The 20,098-nt window shown below is 43.5% G+C and overlaps 2 protein-coding genes across 2 annotated transcripts; one reads left to right on the top strand and one right to left on the bottom strand.

The window, feature by feature from the left end:
• Positions 1-2,407: 2,407 nt before the first annotated feature.
• LOC117844528 (ultraviolet-B receptor UVR8) lies at positions 2,408-7,194 on the bottom strand. The gene is made up of 6 exons (XM_034725223.2): positions 6,186-7,194; positions 4,926-5,135; positions 4,720-4,830; positions 3,474-3,842; positions 3,275-3,382; positions 2,408-3,058 (listed from the first exon to the last, which is right to left on the bottom strand). The coding sequence occupies exons 1-6, from the start codon at positions 6,495-6,497 to the stop codon at positions 2,717-2,719; spliced, it is 1,452 nt and encodes a 483-aa protein (XP_034581114.1). The 5' UTR covers positions 6,498-7,194; the 3' UTR covers positions 2,408-2,716.
• Positions 7,195-8,843: 1,649 nt separating this feature from the next.
• LOC117844829 (uncharacterized) lies at positions 8,844-19,785 on the top strand. Its single transcript, XM_034725623.2, has 13 exons — positions 8,844-9,205; positions 11,126-11,369; positions 11,440-11,481; positions 11,870-11,941; positions 12,248-12,383; positions 12,521-12,678; positions 13,576-13,654; positions 13,808-13,977; positions 14,286-14,447; positions 15,109-15,258; positions 15,822-16,082; positions 16,781-17,059; positions 19,492-19,785. The coding sequence occupies exons 1-13, from the start codon at positions 9,042-9,044 to the stop codon at positions 19,729-19,731; spliced, it is 2,157 nt and encodes a 718-aa protein (XP_034581514.1). The 5' UTR covers positions 8,844-9,041; the 3' UTR covers positions 19,732-19,785.
• Positions 19,786-20,098: the final 313 nt, after the last annotated feature.

Below are 20,098 nucleotides of genomic sequence, written 5' to 3'. Positions count from 1 at the left end.
AAGAGAAGAGGCCAATGCCATCCTTGACATTGCGGTAGATAGAACTCTTGATGTTTTGGTGGAAAAGGTTGTGACCGACAGCAATGAAGGCATTGGCTCTGATGCAAATATGGAGGTGGAAGTTGAGTTGACAGATGAAATCATTTTAGAAGAAACTGAATCAATCCCTGTTGTTGATAACAAGGAACTTCAGTTTGGTAATCAGCAGCCCGAAATGCAAAGTGCAGGAGCTGAGAAACCAATGCAGGATGTGGAGAAGGAAGTTGTAGGGGTTGTGGAAGACAAATCGCCAGCAAACTCACATGATGTGGATGGTGGTGACAAGGTTCAAATGGCAGCTGCAATTCCAGAAGCTCTACTCACACCTATACAGTCTAGTCCAAGCTTGGTGAACTCAGCTGATGAGCACATCTTGTCAAAAATTGAAAGGAGGGTGGCTGCAAAGAATCTTGAGAACGGTAATCCTTTTAACAACTCTCTTTGTTCTTTATTCTTTACATACTAGTGATGCTATCTTGAATGTTAAACAACTAGGAGTCTGTTGTGGATCCCATGATAGCAAAATGGTTAGGACAATGAATGAACTTTTTACAAAAGATTTGTTTAGGCTGAAATCAGAGTTTTGTTCGGATAGCAGTAGTGAGTTATCTCACGATAGTGAGAGTGAAGAGGAAAGTATGAAAGAATTAGAGAAACCAGCAGTTAAACATCTATGTGGAGAACTAGCAGAAGAATTGTTTGATGATGACAGTTATCACCTAATGAGTGATTGCGAGGCTGTCTCAAAGAGAAATAAGTCTAGAGCTAAGTCGCAGAAAAGAAAGACTTGTAAGGTATTCTGTTCTAATACTTTGAAAAAAGTTTCCAAATGAAGGGAATCTTTTGTAATAGCAAAGGTCCTAGTGACTTGGCTAAAACAAGATTTCTCACTGATATGGTTAAAGAAAAACTTAGATTTTATTGCTCTCCGGCCATCCTCTTCTCCCCCAGACACGAGGTCACGGTGGAGCACTACCTCCTCCCCCACCTCTTGGGCTGGCCGCTTCCGGCCGACGGCCTCATCCTCGACGAGATCCCCTGAGCGCGCCACCGCAGGAGCTCCTCGGGCGGAATGGCCGCAAGGAGGAGGCCTTCTTCTTCGCGGAGGGGCAGCCGAGATGCGGCAAGGGCACACAGCAGAAGCGCACCTACGCAGGCGGCGGTTGGTGGGAGGGTCAGAATACGTGCGCGGAGGGCAACAAGCTGCGCGTCCCCGGCGGCCGCGAGGCCGCGTGGCATAAGAAAGAACTCAACTTCCATTGCAGCAGCGGCGGCGGTGGCAAGAAGGGAAGCACGGGGTGGGTGATGCACGAGTACACGGTCACCGCCCCGGAGGATCTAGCCCGGTCGCCCCTGAGGCTATGCCACATCCAGCTCAGCAACTACGGCAGGAAGCAGAGCCGCGGGTCCCTCGCCCGGCGCCCGTTCTCCTCTGTCCACCGGTTTGGGGGCATTTTTGTCCAAGTTAACAGAGTTGACGCTGGCCCGTTCTCCTCTGTCCACCGGTTTGGGGGCATTTTTGTCCAAGTTAACAGAGTTGACGCTGAAATCTAATGGTATTTTCAATTGAGGTCTGCATCTTTCAGTGGTTTTACGACATTGATGTCTTACAGTGGTATTTTACAGAAGTCGCGATCTTTCAATGCTACGTAACCAATTTTCCCCTAGGATTTAGACTTTAGCTGGTGGATTTATGCACCCATAGCTCCTCATCACACCAGAGTCATGCAATGTTCAAGAGAGACTAGCCAAGTTAAACCGGGAATAAACAGCAGTTGCAGACTTGGAAGCAACTTTGATCACACAGCCAAGAAATAATTATATACTGGAGAAAAACGGGGAATTCAGTTGCACCTACGGTAATGATCTACCACCGGGGATCATTTTACCTTTTCTAAATGTGCCTGTAACCTCTTCAACTTTATCATAACCCAAAAGTCAAGAGTCAGCATGAACTTTTTGTAGCTGTGTTTCCGTTGTTTTACGACGACGTGGTATCTTCCGAGTGGGGTGTGTGTTTAACGTTCCTTCGGTCTGGCTGACGATGCTTCTGTCGCACATGGTCAGTTTGAGCAAACCACGTCCTTCTCCGAGAATTGCATCTGGAATGCGTTGCCTATTGAGATGCCATCCAATGCGGTGGTTAGGCATCCAGAATTGTCTTCCAGCATGTGCCGGACGTGCACATTAATTGATACATGAGAGAGCTTAATAACAGATCATTTGGCTGACCACGCAAGTAATCTCCAACCGTATGTCAATATTTTCCAGCTAAGTGCACATGATGATAAGCATAATTGAAAGCAGAATGATGACAATGCTCAAGGTGATAGAGAAACTAGCAAACATAGCAATAATAAACGGCAGGTGCAGCAAATACTATCTATTTACTCAACACTGATAGGACACAGCCAAGAAAAAATGGAGGCAAAAACAATACACACACCAATATTTTTTATACAGAGGAAAAATGGTGGGTTAATTATTCAATACATCACACATTACTAAACTATATGCTTCTTCAGCTACACAACACTGTCCTCCACCTTGATCTTCTTCTGTTCACCCCAAATACTCACAAATCACAAAGTATAAAATACACTTGCCGAGAAGAATACCTTATAAATACAACATATGCAGGCAACAGCGTCCAAAATGGCGGTTGTGGGTCTTGAATTCAACCACTAGGTGCTGCAATAGCTATATCTTCCATACTCTTCTGGAACATTATCTCAGTAGGTTTCAAGCACACACGAATGTATTCATGCCCAAGTTGTGCTCGCTCATTGTCGCCAAACCCAAATACAATGCCTTTATTTGTCACGGCAACAGTGTGATACAGTCCAGTACTTATTTGGGAGACGTAATGATCCCGCAGGCTCTCGAGAACGCGGGGCTTCATTACTTTGTCGGATGATCCTCGGTCAGGAAATCCTAAACTCCCAAAGCCCATCCATCCAAACGCATAAACAGAGCCCTCATCAGTGAGAACAAAGGTCTTTCTCTTCCTTGCGCATACCTAATTCAAGAAAATGTGAAAGATTTTACACAGGAAACTGATAGGCATGGTCCTATACTGCTACGAGCAGAATTTTAATTAGAACAGCAATTTGCAACATATATTACTGTAAAGAAGAATTGGTTTAAACTGTTTAAATAAAAACTTTGCAGTGCCATTCTTCTTTAGCTATTGCAGGGCATATGACCCTAGGTGATGCAAGCATGTTAAACAGACCTGCACAGCAACTTGGTTCTTCAGACTGCTGATCAATTCTGGGCTAGTTTTATCATTCTCATCACCATGACCTAAGGCTCCACAGTATCCTCTGCCCCATGTATAAACCTGCAAAGTTCAGATTTTTTTTACTTCTGTCTGGGGAGCAATTAACATTGAGAAGATATAGCTGAATCAACATAATACAATATATACTCACGTGTCCCAGAGCATCGAGAGCCACAGCATGCTCATCTCCAGCAGACACACGAACTACATGAATGTTCCTCCTCTTAAATGATTGAATGGCGCGTGGACGAAGTTCATCATGCTGATCACCGTGTCCAAGGCAGAAATTAGTGCAAGATCCAAAGGAATGAACTGTTCCATCTTCTGTTACAGCAAATGTGTAGCTTGCACCAGCTGCTATCTGCACCACCTGAGTGGGGCCTTCAAATAATTCAATAATCTTTGGAGTGGCCCTGTCTGTGGTGTCACCATGACCAAGTTGGCCGTGTGTGTTACTTCCACACGTATATACTTGGCCATCCCTTGTAAGAATCACAGTAAAACTTAGACCAGTAGCGACCTGTGAAATGTTAACAAGATGGCATCAGAATGGCAATACTGAAATGCAGAAACAAACGAAAGATTTTTAACCACTTGGAAAAAAAGCTAGGCAGATCAGTGAAGCCATGGTAAAATTTTAAGAATAAACAATGGCTTCTCCAAAGATACAATGGGGGCAAGTGCAGAAATTAAGGGCCTTAGAAACTTTATCATAAGAACAAATATGAAACGGATACATATAAAATGATGACTGGTATATGTTCAGTAGAAGTAATCATTTGATATGTAATGAAACTAAAGTAGCAAAACAGATGAAAAGATGGGAATCTCTTGTTCAAAAAACAAATAATAGAATTAGGTGGTTTGCCCTGAGGGCCTGTGCTGTAAGAGAGTTCTCAAAGATATGTGTATATGCACATGATTAAGTGATGAAGGGATCATTAACATGGATCAAATCAATGTTTTAGTGATGCCATATATAAAAGCATCACAAGGTGGAGAATTTATTGATCGAATCTTAAACATGTAAGTCATACTGATTAGCTGGAATGTGCTCTCAATGAGAAATAGAATAAAATGAAAGAAACATTTGCAAATATCAATCCCCTAGAAACCTTTGTTGAGTATGCTGCATTGCTGCTAGCTTCCTAGTCAATGCAAGTATCAGAACTATGTTAGCAACTTTTCAAAAAAAAAAAAAACAAAGAATGGCAGGATACAGTAAAAAATTAGCAAAACTTAGCAGACCAGACATGGAAATAAGTATAACAGCATCACTATCAAGTAAAAAAATGTATATTATGTCATGAAATGAAAGTGTGCCTGCCAAGTCAGATAATCAAGAGGTACAGTAGGAGACACAACACAAAGGGATGAGAAAAGATCGGTGGTCCCACCTGCTTGCATGAAACCCCTTTAAGTGCTTCTACTTGCGTTGGTCGAAATATTGTCCTCCCCACTTCACCATGACCACAGCATAATGATGAATTATCACCACAGGTGAAAACCTATTTAGATGAAACTCTTCAGAACAGAAAGGCAATAAAAAATAGTAATACAGCAACATGCATTATTAGCTTCCATTAAGGAGAGCATCAATTACCTCCCCAGACTCCGTAAGGAAGGCAGCATGATTGTGAGAGGCAGAGATGTTGATAACACGGGAAAGTGATGGGAAGGAAACCCTACTGAATGCCGCACACTGTGTAGTATCTGGGCCATGACCTAGCACACCACACAAGCTGGACCCACAAGAATAGACAGAAGAGTCATGGACCAAAAGTGTGTGATATCTTCCTGTGGCTACTTGCATCTGGAAACATACAGCAGGTTCAGATGTATAAGGAAACAATTTGTACATATCAAAAAATCTTGTAGCTATTTCAATGACATCCACCATCAGGTAAACCTATCTCCAAGCAACAAGACAAAAACATTTTTTCTCATCTGGTATTCTTGCTTCTTTCTGACAAACATATATAAATAAAATCATAAACAATATGAGCCTGACAATTAGCAATTGTCTCGACATACTACTAAACTTCAATGCCATCCAACATCAGGGAAACCTTTCTCCAAGTAACAAGACAACTACAATTTCCTCATTTTGATTTGGTATTTTGTTTCTTTCTGACAAATAAATATGAAGAGAATCATAAACAACATGAAATGCTGATTAGCAATGTCCTGGACATACTGTTCAACTTATAATGATATTGAAGAATCAAAATGCTTGGGAGAAAAAGAATGTCCAACACCACTGTGGGCTCTCCAGAACAACAATATAACCAATCAGGAATTATGTGCCATCTATAATTACTATGAGAGGTTACAACTGCATCAATATGTAGGAAGCTAAGGTATAATTTATATTTTAAGTAATTAGGACATTTATAGCACAATGGCAACAGAATTTTCCAAGATTTTTCCATCATAATTAATCCTTTCCAGAAAGCTTCATAGTGTAAGTGTGCACTATGTTCATGTTACTATTATTTGTCAAAGGTAAAGTGCATATACCACTTATAAATTCAGGAAGTTACCATGCCTGTCAATCAGAGATAACTTATGAACTGCCCTCCAACTCCAAAACTAGGAAAAATATCTACAGCAGCTTAGCAAAAGCATGTAAATTTGTCTAAAGTGGTAATAATATCCAGTTTAAGACAAATTTAGCTAGTTTTAAGCGTTACAGCATAAACCATGCAGGATCAAACATGCCTTACTAACTATTCCATATACAAAGTGGGTAGAATGTGAGATAAACATTTCTACACAGAAGTGAAGTCTCATGGTTGTAAAAGCGATATCAACGTTAAAATTTTAGTCCGGGTAAGTGAAGGAAGAAAGGAAGGGTGCTCACGCTGCCCGATGAGGTCTGGACTGTGCCTGACGACTGCTCGACGGACTGCAGGAACCTGAGCACCTTCTTCCAGCTTCCCCGGCACCTCTCCAGCAGCTCCCCTCTCGCCGCGGGCCCCATGGCCGCGAACGCCGCCCGCGCAGCGCAGAGCTTGGACGCGGCGTACTCCGCGAGCGGCCTGAGCGCGCGGCAGGTGCCCTCGAGCCTGGCGAGGTCGGCGGCTGCGAGCCTGCCGGAGGTCAGGACCTCCCCGACAAGGTGGCCCGGGAGCTCCTCGATGGAGAACGCGCGCGGCGCCTTCTCCCCGGCCATGGATCCACCGCCGCAGGAGCCCCGGTGAGGTGATGAAGCCTTGGCCCTCTTGGTCCCGGACCGATCGGAATCATCCAAGGATCCGGGCGCGCGGGTCGAAATGGCGCCGGGATCAGCAGGAAGCAGCGACGGCGGCGGGGGAGCTGCGGCTGGGGACCGAATCAGATCGAGCAGCAGAGGATATCGCCCAGAGACTCCGGCGCCCAGCTTGTGCGGCGCCGAAGCAACCCCCGGCGGCGGAAGCAGCGAGCCCCCGGCTGGAACCAATCGAATCGAATCGAATCGCGCGGGGGAGCGCGGCCCAATTGGGCAAGGAACAGCTCGCGGCACCGAATTCCAGCACCAATCCCGACCTCGGCAGCACTAACCGGAAGCGAATCGGGGCGGGTTGTGGTGGTGGGGGGATGGGATTTGAGGCCGGGGGAGCGGAGAACCTTTTCTAATTGGGGGATTCCTTGTCCCCTGCCTCTTCGAAAATCGGCGCGCGTGCGTACGCGATTTCACGCGCACGAACGCTGAGCGGACGACGACAAATACGGCATACGGGGTAGCAGACCCCAAAAAAGCTACGCCGCGGGAGCCGAAAGGGAGGAGCGAGAGGGGAGGGGGGAGAGCAGCACAGCCACACAGCCAGCATCCAAGGAATTCTCCTGTGCACGCCAAGGAATGGAGGAAGAGGAAAAGAGGGGGACGCGAGTGATGAGGCGCCGCCGCAAGGCGCGCGTGGATCCACCAACGCCTCCTCCCTCCAGTCCACCCACCAGGCGCGTCGAGCGGGAGCCTCTGCTCCCGGTCACTGTCCATGGGTCCGGGAGGCCTTGGGCCCACCTGTCGGCGAGAGGGCCGTAGAAGGGGACGTCGTGGACGCGACGGGAGTTGAGCGCTGACCCGCGGCTGAGGCTGACATGGAGGGGTCGGGAATCGGCGGGCCCGGATGGCGGTGGATCTGTCAGTGTCTCTGTGGAGACGGGCGGGGTGCGCGTAAGAGGCGCTTGGTACGGAGAAGTACGTGGCGGGAGCGACGGGTCGGACGTGGCGGGCACCATCGCCTCAGGCGAAGGATGTGTCGCGGGCGGCGCGAGTGGCCACAAGCGCCGACGGGGATGGATGGTCTCTTCCTTCAGGGGTGCACGGTACTGGCCGGCCGGCAGGCCGCCGTCGATTCGGCTTTTCCGGGAGGAGCGCAGAAGCACCACGAGCTGCGCCTGCGATGGTGGCCCCACCGGAGCGAGAACAGCAAGCGTCCGGTACTCCTACCGTTGGCTGTCGGCATTAACGGGTGGGTTTTCCGTCATCCGTTGTCCAGTCGACCAGTCACCTGAACGTGTATTCCGTCGCCGTGCCAAAATAATGCGAGCTGACGTCACTGCGTGGCTCGGTTGATGTGCGTTCCGTACGCCCATGTGCGTGCGAGATGCGTGTGACGTGACGACGTGACCCACCGCAGAGGAACGCAGGATAATCGGCTCGGAATAGTTTGCCCTTTGGGATCGGCGGCGTTGTAGCCACGGGTGGGGTGTTTGGCTCCCTGAAGATTTTTTTAGCAAGGGACCTTGGAAGCGATTATACGCGGAAAGTGCATTCGCGAGTGGAAGTGGTTACTTAACATACAAAGAGGTGAACCGGAAGAACCTGATTTTTCCAACTCCCAACAGTTAATTTTCAAGGAATTGCTGATTGGCAGAATTTTCTTGGAATCACTTAGGTAATTACTTTGGTGACAAATTAAACCCTTGGGAGTGGAGCGAGCATATTAACGTAAAGGAAAAAATAGAGTTTTTTTGAGTGAGGGCGGTGCCGTTGCTAAAGTTGCTCGTACAAACGTAAAGAACTTCTTAACTCACTGTTTAGGGGTGGTTAGGGGTGTTTGTTTCTTTAGTTCGGACTAAAGTTCCTATCACATCGAATGTTTAGATACTAATTAGAAGTATTAAATATAGAATAATTACAAAACTAATTGCACAGATGAAGGCTAATTTGCGAGACAAATCCATTGAGCCTAATTAGTCCGTGATTTGATAATGTGATGCTACAGTAAACATGTACTAATCATGAATTAATTAGGTTTAATAAATTCATCTCATGAATTAGCCTCTATCTGTATAATTAGTTTTATAATTAACTTATATTTAATTCTTCTAATTAGCTCCTCAAAGATTTGATGTGGTATGGACTAACGCGGCCTTGCTCCGCTAGATGCTCTGACTCGCTCCATCGTCACTGAGATGAGCCAAAAGTCAATGGGCTGTACCTGATCCGGGCCCAGTCTCTCTCCCGACGTTGGCGGGCCGGGCGGCAGCCCAACGCCGAGCAACGAAGCCACCGTACGCGCGCCAGCTCGCACCCGACTCCAGCCACGCGGCGCTGCCTCCTCTTCCTCCTCTCTCCGAGACTCCCTCTCCGCTTCCCAAATCCCAACTCCCAAGGAGCGAGCGCATCTCTGGATTCTCTCTCCTCCCCTAAACCCCACCGCCCCCTGATTCCTTCCCCTCTCTCCCTCGCTTCCTCCCGGTGCCGGCGGCGGAAGCTCATGAGATCCCGGCCATGGCGGGCCCCACCTCGCGGCTCCTCCTCCTCGCCCGCCGCGCCGACCGACGTAGGAGCCTCCCCCTCCTCCTCCCCCGCGCCATTCACGCCGCGGCCGGGACAGGGGCGCCCTCTCCGACGGCGCCGCCGCCTCGCCTCCCAGCCTCAGCCCCGGTGAGGAGGTATCGACTGACTTATCTCAGCTAACGTCACCGCATCGTATCCCTAGGTGGCAGTTCACTTTAACATTTAGGGGGTGTTTGGATCCTGGAGCTAAAGTTTAGTCTGTGTCACATCGGATATTCGGATGCTAATTAGGAGGACTAAATATGAGCTAATTACAAAACTAATTGCAGAACCCCTAGGCTAAATCGCGAGACGAATCTATTAAGCCTAATTAATCCATCATTAGCGAATGTTTACTGTAGCACCATAGTGTCAAATCATGGACTAATTAGGCTTAATAGATTCGTCTCGTGATTTAGCCTAGGGGTTGTGAAATTGGTTTTGTAATTAGCCTATGTTTAATACTCCTAATTAGTGTCCAAACATTCGATGTGACAGGGACTAAAATTTAGTCCGGGGATCCAAACACCCCCTTAGAGGACATGTGATTTGAATGAACTAGCAAGATGCCCGTGTGTTGCTACGGTCAAATAGTATTTGTGTTCACTTTTGTTATTTTTGTATTCTATACCCTAGTTTTTGTTACACTCAATGAATCGCTACTCCTTTTCTAATAAAATTTTGAATTAACATGTTTCCTTCTATTCGAATACTCATTATGTTTCTATAATTATTTATTTAACCAAGAAGTTGCTAGAGGCAAATAAATAGATATGACCATATTGTACCACGCAAGACAATCTATTTTGCAAGGACTATGTTTCAGACATGGGTTGGCCCAGTAAAGGTCGTTGTTGGCTGAGCGTAGTGAACATGCATTAGTGTGGACTTGCGTCTCATGCAAGTAGCATATGGCCAGCCTACAACAACGCTGCTTAGCGTCTGACATTACTATCACTATCTGTAACTTTTTCTAGTCCAGCATGTATTGTACTCCTCATACTTGATTTATTCTTTTCAAGTCGTTAATGATCCCTAATGTTTGGTAATTTAACAAATAGCTAGAATTAAAAATAAACATAACATTATGTGTGGATGCACGTACGCTTCTTTGCAAGTCAAGAACTTTATATATATATATATATATATATATATATATATATATATATATATATATACACCATGATAATAAACGAAACATGATCATATTTGTTTCCATATATGACAAGTAGGATGAACCATTTTAATCCTAATGTTCACCGTCAAATAAATTCAGATGTATTCCTTTAACACAAACCAACTTTATTCTGACTGTTGGGCAGCCATCTTGGGAACCTGAAGGTTGTGGGTTCGAACCCTTCCCACCCTCCTATTTTTGAGGGTTTTTAGTCGTCCGGTTTTGCTCTGATTTTCACCTGGCGCGGGTTCACGCGAGGGCGGAAGTTCTTTCAGACGTTTCAAGGGGGAGAGGTGGCTGTTTTTATTCGGTTTTCACCCTGTGCGCCGGTTTTCTCCGGTTTTTATCTGATTCTACTGTTGACGTACGAAAAATTTGGCAGAAGCTTTACTTGCTTTAATATTAGGTAGAGATGTACTTGCAGTTTTGCAATTTTTTTGTACTGTGTGCTACTCATTCAATTATCTCAATTATCAACTGTGAAGGCGTATAAGGTTTATGGATAGAGATAACAGCTTAGGGGGCCAGGCTGGCCTAAGTGCCTACCATGGGTATAGGGTTTGATGCATAATTGCATAAATCTCCAAAAGGACTATACCTGGCTTAATCAATGCTGCAAAACAAACTTCTCCCCAGCTATGAGCTAACCCTTCTGAAATTTCTTCATATGGTTTAAAATGAATGCTATTCAGATAACATGATCTAACTTGCCTATGACATTGGACAAATGGGCTTGTCTTGAAGAGAATATTTTAGTTCAATGAATTTTTCAAAGGTTCCTCTGTGCATGTAGGTTGAATGATTCTAGTGTTATTTGGCTTGAGATATTATGTTTAGATGGTTTATTTCTATTTTGTAGCTACTCAAGTGCATTCACCAGTGTGCATGGAGAGAGGCCATCATCAGAATATGCAAAGATCAGAAAGGAGTCACTGGAAACCCAGTTTGGAAGAATCTTGGGGTCAAGTTCGCGCAGGCTCTTTGCTGACCGAGGCTTTGGTCCATTCCTTGCACTTTACAGGGCTGCTACTATCTCTTTTCATGTTGTGAAGCTCACTATTTGGCATTTATTGCTCAACGACATGCACAAAAGGGCGGAAAAGGTAGTTTTCTTGTTCGTTCCTGGTGGAGAACTGAGCATCATGTCTCTGATTATCATTTTCCTTATTTCAGTTCCGAGAGACCTTGATACGCTTGGGTCCCTTTTACATCAAGGTATGCTGTATAGTACCTTATGAGTTGGCATAGATATGTACAATGTAACAGTAATCTTTTCAATTAGTATTTTTTGACGATTAACTTTTTAGTATGGTGAATATCTCCTAACTAAGTAGGGAACAACATCGTTGTAAAATGTCTTAGGACTGTTATAATCACTGTAGTTATTACTATGGTTTAGTAACATGATTTCTATCAGCCTTAAAGAATCAGACAGAATAAAAGTGGTGGATGTATCAAATACATCTTAATATCCCCTTATGCCCACATCATGTTTTTGAATTACAATACTTCATTATTTTATCTTGTCTTAGGTGTAATATTCCCTATTACCACTGGAAAAATTGATGATATGTTCCTTTGCCATTTCTCTTGAACCTTGCAGCTTGGACAGGCTTTGAGCACACGCCCTGATATACTTCCCAGTGCATACTGTCAAGAGCTTGCAAAGCTACAGGTAACTCCTGTGCATTGTATAATTTTGCTTAACGGTGAAAACCAATTGTTAGATCTAAGAACATATGCCTTCTCCAGTTTATGATAATAGGGACGGAATGAGGGTCATAAAGTTGAGGCCATGAAAGTGGGCCACTGAAAAGTTTAGCTCCTAGAAGGGATCATAGGTCAAAGTTGGGCCGAAATGGGGTCTCCAGCCCTTAGTAATGCTCTGTTTAAAACTGAAAGTCTGAGGAACCTGTATTAGTGGATTTACTTTTTTTTTTGGTTTGCATTTCATTGTTTTTGTCGACTGCTTCCTTTTCAGGATCAAATACCACCATTTCCAACTCGCATCGCCCTCAGAACCATCGAGTCTCAGTTGGGTGCCCGAATTTCTGAGTTGTTTGCAGATATCAGCCCGGAGCCGATTGCAGCAGCATCACTGGGTCAAGTTTACAAAGGTTAGACATGTCTGATAAGACTTTTGCTAATAGTTGGTGATTATACTTCTGTACTAATTGTTATTTACCTTAGTATATATTTCAGACCTGAGTTCTCCAAGTTGAAATGCATTTCTTTGATACTTCAAGTCATGCAGCTCATCTACGCTCAGGAGAGCTTGTCGCAGTCAAAGTTCAAAGGCCTGGAATGGCGCCCTTGTTGACTCTAGATGCACTTTTGTTTCATATGATTGGAGGGCAATTGAAACGATTTGCTAAGGCTCGCAAAGATCTACTGGTGGCAGTCAATGAGATTGTGAGCTTCTACTTTCTGAACCAAACTTGTTGATTTCTCCATGCAACTCTGATCTGACTCTTATACTCCCTCCAGTTTTTAAATATATAACGTTTAGGACAAGCTAATTGCTACATTTAAGCTTAATTAGCTTGTCCTGAACATATATTTAAAAATGGAGGGAGAAGTTTGCTAACCTTTGTTGTAGCCTGCTGATTGCTTTAGTTTACTAATCTCTCAATCAGAATAAATTATAATGTTTTCCACGTTATATTGTCAATACTTCATATGCACATTGCAACATGAATAAAGCTTATTTTTGCTCCTCAATACACACAATGCATGGTAGATTCTCTTTGGACTATCTGCTGCATATAATTTTAGTAAGTGTATAATTTGTAGGACTGACTATGTTTATAATTATCTAAAAAATTGCATGCTCCACCTTGTTATGGCCCTCTACATGGAAACTTAACTTTCTGACTTACTGTAATTATAGTACTTTTGGTTTAGGTTAATGCTAGGCAGGACGCCCCCTGGTGCAGTGGTAGCTTCCCCACTTGTGGCCTCTAGGTCCTGGGGTTCAAACCAGCCTCCTTGCAAAATTAAGCAAGGTTAAGGCTCTCTAGAAATTCCCTTCTCCAGACCCCAACTTGTGTGAACTTTCAGCACTGGCTATGCCGTTTAGGTTAAAATTTGTTCTGATCATTTCTTGATTATATCTTTTTGGCTTTGGAGATGCTTGTTCCTTGAACTGAAGCTACATAAAAGAGAAGACATGACTGCCATGCAAGTTGTAGTACTAGTTTCTTATGGTTTTTCTTTTGGCAATTGTCATGCTTCCCCGTAAATTTCAGATCATTCTGCATAGTTTTAGCCTTTGGTATGTGCGTTATATTTTATCTTTGGTTTAAACAGGTCAGGCACATGTTTGATGAGATTGATTATATTTTAGAAGGAAAAAATGCTGAAAGATTTGCTACTCTTTATTCTCATGGTGAGTTCTGAAACATTTCTTTTATTCAATTCCTAATAATTGTCAATTTCCTCTGTATCCATCTCTCAAGTATGATCTCACAATACATTTTTCCTCTCAAGCATATGGACCTTTCACATGCTGACAGCTCTTAAACAATTCATTTTCTGGCAGGTTCAGATGGGGACAATTTTGATGGCAATACAAGTATCATGGTCCCCAAAGTCTACTGGAATTATACACGTAAAACCATATTGACACTGGAATGGATTGATGGAATTAAGCTAACTGATGCTGAGCGCATCAGCAAAGCCAACTTGAACAGGAAAAGGATGATTGATGAGGTATTGCTATGTTGTCTCATAACTGTAAATCGGATAGTAGTGCTAATTTTATTTAGATTGTCTTCTACACTGTTCTTTGTCTCCCTTGTGTGATTCTAATTGAAATTTGTATGACCATATCTTGTTTTATCTTTTTCTTAAAAAAACATTAGCTTGAATTTTTTGGCTAGAGCAAAATTGAAACTGCTCTGTGAAGGTGTTTTACCGTGTTCAGTGTATGTTCTTGCTCTATGCTGAGAGAATGCTGTCTGACTTTTACAGATTGTCATATTGCTTTTGTTTACTAATTTTCAACATAAACTTCACAGGGTCTCTATTGCTCATTGAGACAGCTGCTTGAAGAAGGCTTTTTCCATGCAGACCCCCATCCTGGTAATCTAGTTGCAACTGAAGGTGGATCTCTAGCATATTTTGACTTCGGTATGATGGGAGATATTCCAAGGCACTATCGTGTGGGTCTTATACAAATGGTACATGTGACTGTGTTCTTTACTTGTTCTGCATTCAGCTGATGTAAACTTACAAATAGTTTTGACTTTTCATTGCTATTGTGGAAAAATCAGAAATATTGAGACTTAGGTGTTGCACTGCTTAATCAGTTCTCTCTTTTGGTAATTTCAGTTTTAACAGGCTAAGCATTATTGGTAAGGTCCTCTGAGTGCAGCAAAGTTGGCAATGATTTATAAGTTGGTTAAACGTGGCTAGCATTGTTTCCTGTTCCAAATCACATTATGTAGAAACTAACATAGGAAGTGCGTCAAGGAATAATTTGCAGAAGGGCTTTACTGCTTACAACACTAGCTGTTTAGAATAAACAAAACTGAACTTTGAGACGTGAGTCGACAAAAATACAAAATAGTCCTGTTTTACCACCATTGTTGTGGAACATTATACTTGTAGCCTTGTCCAACCATCTTTGTGAGCTTTGTTGGATTACTTTTTGATGTATGAAATTTATACTATGAATAATCTTCCGTGTTACCATATACAAGCAGGTTATACAAGCAGGTAACTGTAAATTTTCTTTTGTGAAACGAGTGGCACAGTAACTTCATTTCTCTAGTTTGTCTTCTTTATGTCTGGTTCCAACTTCCAAATCAAGAAATAGAGAACTGAATTTATTTTTTTCAGCTCGTACACTATGTCAATCGTGACTCGTTGGGCTTGGCAAATGACTTCCATTCACTAGGGTTTGTCCCTGAGGGAACGGATTTACATGCTGTTGCAGATGCATTGCGGTTTTCTTTTGGTGATGCCAGGAGGCAATCAAATGATTTTCAGGTTAGCTAATATTTCCCTTTCCAGTGCATGTGCTATTTAGGGTGATTGTTGTTTTCTTGAGGGAATTCAATCTGCAAATGCTAACATGTTAGATGCAGTAGGTTTGCATTGGCTAGCATTAACATGGGCTAACAAACAAAATGGCACAACCAGATCATTGTGGCAAAACTTTGGAGTAAATGATGAAACATGTCTGAAATTGACATTTCAATGATGTTTGATAGGATAGTTTCTGATTATTTTTTCAAAATATATTCTATTAACTTAGTTCCTTAACGATTTAACATAGCAATGCCCCCCCCCCCCCCCTTGTTTTTTTACTTCTGTGCCTCCCATCAAGGCTCTGACATTTTGTAGGTAAGTCTAATAGGTTCTGTGGTCTGGCATTTACACTGCTGGTTGATTTGGATTTCTATCTTGTTTTTTCACTCAAAATTATTATTTTGGCTCAGTTTTCTTATGTTGTGTATGGTTTCTGCTCTCATCTTCCTGCTTTTATTTTCTACTGCCTGATCGCATCCAGATAGTATCCTTTCTAAATTCATTCTTTCCTTACCTCACAGGGCTTAATGAATCATCTGTATGATGTCATGTACGAGTTCAATTTCTCTCTTCCTCCTGATTATGCACTGGTGATAAGAGCTCTGGGTTCTCTAGAAGGGACTGCAAAAGCACTGGATCCTGATTTTAAAGTTATTGAGAGTGCATACCCATTTGTCATTGGGAGGCTCCTTGCAGATCCGAGCCCAGATATGAGGAAAATATTGAGGGAGCTTCTTATATGCGATGATGGATCAATCAGATGGAATCGGCTGGAGAGGCTGGTACATAGTTCTTAACTGTTATGCACTTTCTTGCTGTTTCTTTTTTTTTATGATTTTATACACATGGGGTACTGTGATTCCATCATAAAAGTAAAGGAACTTCATACATAAGTTTAAATTGAGTTATCCTAGCAAACCATACAATGAAACTACTGAGTCAGAGAGGACACCGCAACCAATAACTTTTAGTGATGGCCTGATGGGCATCCTATGTTTGGGTGAGTCCTGCAGTTTATTTTTCGCCGGTGCCGGTTCAGGGCAAAACCAATGCAACCAGCCAGGTCCAGGTCTAGTACCTAAAACTGTTCATGCCCTGAACACCTGTTTTAAATTTGCTCAGAGTAAATCTTACAAAACTACAACTATTTGTGCCAATAGCTGTTAATTCCTGTGTTACTAGGGGAGCAAATAGCTGGTAGTTCTTTGAAACTTGATGCAAAATTTTGTGCTCTTGTGAAATCATATCTGCAGCTGATATGGTAATAGGCTTGTTAGAGAAATTTAATTGTGAAACTTTAAAGTATTAATCAGGTGATTTTTCTGAAAACTGGTCTTGATCTCTCTCCTGTGGTGGGCTTCTTCAACTCTGGTGTTTCTTTTGTATGAGTGTCATGAAAAATTTGGCAGATATCTGTGTGATCATGTGTAATCTAGTTTTATTTATTTATTTGTTCCTACTAATACCATTTGGTATTCAGATTGCAGCTATATCTGCACAGTCAGCAGAGTCTTCAAATGGATCTGGAGCTGGCTCTGGTGAGAGTGCCAATGGAAGTTCTAAGTGGAGATCATTTGACATGCATTCTGTAGTTGCAGCTACAGAAGATCTTTTTGACTTCATTTTATCGAGGAAAGGATGGCGGGTTCGTGTTTTCCTTGTCCAGGACATCATTAAAGCTTCAGATGCATTCCTCCAAGAAGCAACATTCCCATATATATTTGAGGAGGAGGGAAAGATGGGAAAGCTAAATCCAGAGGTTAGTTGATGTTCATCATCACTTCTCATACATTTGCATGTGATGGCTTGAAGTCGTATGCAGTTGTATCCCATGTTAGCTCCCTAAACAGAAATCTGACTTTATTTTAGATTTGCATGAAGATCAACTAATATTACCCTCTTGTTGTATTTTTTAAGTATACTGCATGTGTTGCCGATGACTTACAGTCAGCTCAACTTACTTTTTATTATGATGCTCATAGACATATAACCATTTTGGAAACATATTTCATTTGCAAAGTTCAAAAGTGCTTCAATTTGACTTTTGAAACAAATTTGTTCATAATATAGTTCCATACATGTAACTGGTTTAACTCTCTATCAGAGGCGCATTTTATTTGTCCATTTCCAACTACAGGCTAAGGACAACCTAGGATATTCACCTGCTATAATTGTGTCCCACGGTATCTTCTCTGCAATTTCTAGCATCTGAGCAAAAAGAGGAGTTTGGTGCCTCAATTCCTTTTAATATAGCTTGCTGCCCTATTTGAGGGTGGGCCTGATGCATTGGTAGTAAGGATGGCAATGGGGCGGGTTTGGATCGGATGGAGTGCCTGGGCACCCAAAACCGAAACCCGAACCTAAAACCTGAATCCGACCCGAAAACCGATTCGGGTGAAAATCCATCCCCGAAACCGAAACCCGCGGATACCTGAAAACCGACGGATTAACCGAAACCCGAACATGAACAGTACAGTTAGTTAGTACAAAATCAGTTAGTTATCTGGCTATGTTGTACAACACAAATCTGAATGTTATTTGACTATTGGCCAATGGCCACAGGAACTGAAAAAAAGAGAGGATTAAATCCATTACTATGCTATCAGGGAACATAAGGTTCGATGTTATGTTATACTACTCCATAGGTGCTTCGGACTTGTTTTCATATCCTGCTGAAAATCATCTAAGGCAACTGTTTTATTGACCTGCTAAAGGTCGGAAGAACGAAATTCAGAGGGGAGTTCCGATTTCAGATTCCAGTGAGTGGCCTCTAGGGAAACAACTCCGATTCCAGATTGTGCAGCATCTGAATCTCACCCAACGTGCACGATCGATCATCCTTCAACAGTTCAATCCTGCACTCAGATCTCATCAACAAGAAAAACTTAGCTGCTGCAGATTTTATTACTGCTAGTTCATCTCCAGAATCCAGAGACAATGGTGGGTCTGGCATAGTACGAGTCCCATACAGAGAAGAAAAAAAACCCGAGCTACATCATTTACATTTCACAAGTCGCCATCAAGATTCGCCGTTGTCAACTCTAGAGAGGTTCAAAGCAAAGAAAGACTTGCCTTTGGTTCTACTACATCAGCACGGCGGCGGGATGCTGGACCGGTGCACGGCGGCGGGGCGAGGCCTCGCTGGACACGTCACGCGTGCGGGAGGCAGTGGGGTGGGGGTGCCTCGCGGGACGGCAGCGGCCGGTAGCGCGCCGCGCTGGGACGGCACACGGCGGCAGGGTGCGGGCAACCCGGGCGTGCGGCCACACCTCGCGGGAGCGGGATGCTGGACGCGTGCGGGACTGGGAGCCGGGAGGTGGCGGGGTGGGGTGCGGCCGTGCGGCCGGGGGGTGCTGCCTGGTGGGAAGTGTGGATAAGAATGTTATATACCTAGGGTTTGTTATCGGGCTTTTAGTGGACCGAATTGTTTCGGGGGCCCGATGGAGCTCCGCGGGTGCTATTAAAAACCCATCCCAAACCCGCGGTATTTCGAGTATCCAAACTCGAAAAACCGTGGCCGAAAACTAGGAACCGAAACCAAAACCCGCGGACCCAAAACCTGCGGATATTCGCCCCGAGACCGATCCGCTGCCATCCCTAATTGGTAGTCTCTCTTCACTTGTGTGCCTCAATGCCTTTGCAAGGGTAAGGCTGTCTAGAAATTCCCTTCCCCTGACCCCACCTTGTGTGGGAGCTTTCAGCACTGGGTACGCACTCTCAAACTCCACTGCCAAGCATCGATACCAACAAGAAATCAACAGGTGGCCTGGTCGAGTGTGTTCCTTTGAAACACAAGATGATCTCTAGTTCCTAGCCAAAATTATCCCGTGAAGACAGTTATATTTAGACCAGAGGTGTAGGTGATATCACTAGTTGGTTAGACAAATTGGACATGATCTTTGATCATTCAAGCATACTGTTTTCTTGTTTCTTTCAGAAGATTATATTTAATGAAATTTATGGTTGTTGGACTGTTCCTCAAAAAACATGTGCACTGACATCACAGATAAGCAAGTTTTACCATAACATAGCTGCCATTTAGCGCCGTTTTTGCCCCCCTTCCCCTTCCGAAAGAACGCTGATGATCCTCAGCTGCACCACACAACTTGTGTGCAGGAGCTTAGCACGTGGTGATGTTTTACATGTTTATTGCTGCTTCTTGTAATGCTGAAGGTTTGTTTTTCCATGCAGAGAAGCAAGATGATCAGGAGGCTGGTGAATGCTGTTCAATCATTCCGTCAAGCCATCAATTTAGCTCCAGATGCTTGGAGTGCCATGCTAATCCGTACTTTGTTGAAACATGAATCACAGAAATTTGTTCTTGATGTATTTTTGTCCTTGGCAAGCCATTCCAGTTACAAGATTCCAGAAACATTCTGGCTTTGTATTTCGAGATTTCTGAATTACTTGGACAAGAAAGATACGCTTTAGGAGCAGTTGGTGCTGACTCATCTCGTCCAAAATATGTGAGTTCTTTTTTCTTGATGTTGCTTAGCCCTCTGTTAAGATGACTATTGCCATTTACACAAGTTGGTAACTCCTGTCTCTGAAGCGTTCATGCTCGAAAGATCTTTCTGTGATTTTAGAAGAGTAAAGTGCGTGGTCGGTCTAACTTGTTCGGTTGTTCGGCTGTGACATTTAGGTTCCCATACTCTCAATATACTCTCAAAATACATATCTAGCTCCCTAAACTTGAGCTCGGGTGTCATTTAGATCTCTACACTCTCAAAATGCACATCTAAGGCTTCGTGTGTCCTATAGATCCCTAAACTTCTTGAAATGCAGTGTTGTTCCACTA

This window comes from Setaria viridis, chromosome 2 (genome assembly GCF_005286985.2).
Source record: "Setaria viridis chromosome 2, Setaria_viridis_v4.0, whole genome shotgun sequence".
Taxonomy (NCBI): domain Eukaryota; kingdom Viridiplantae; phylum Streptophyta; class Magnoliopsida; order Poales; family Poaceae; genus Setaria; species Setaria viridis.
Note: the sequence above shows the minus strand (reverse complement) of the source record. Positions and strands in the feature narration are given on the sequence as shown.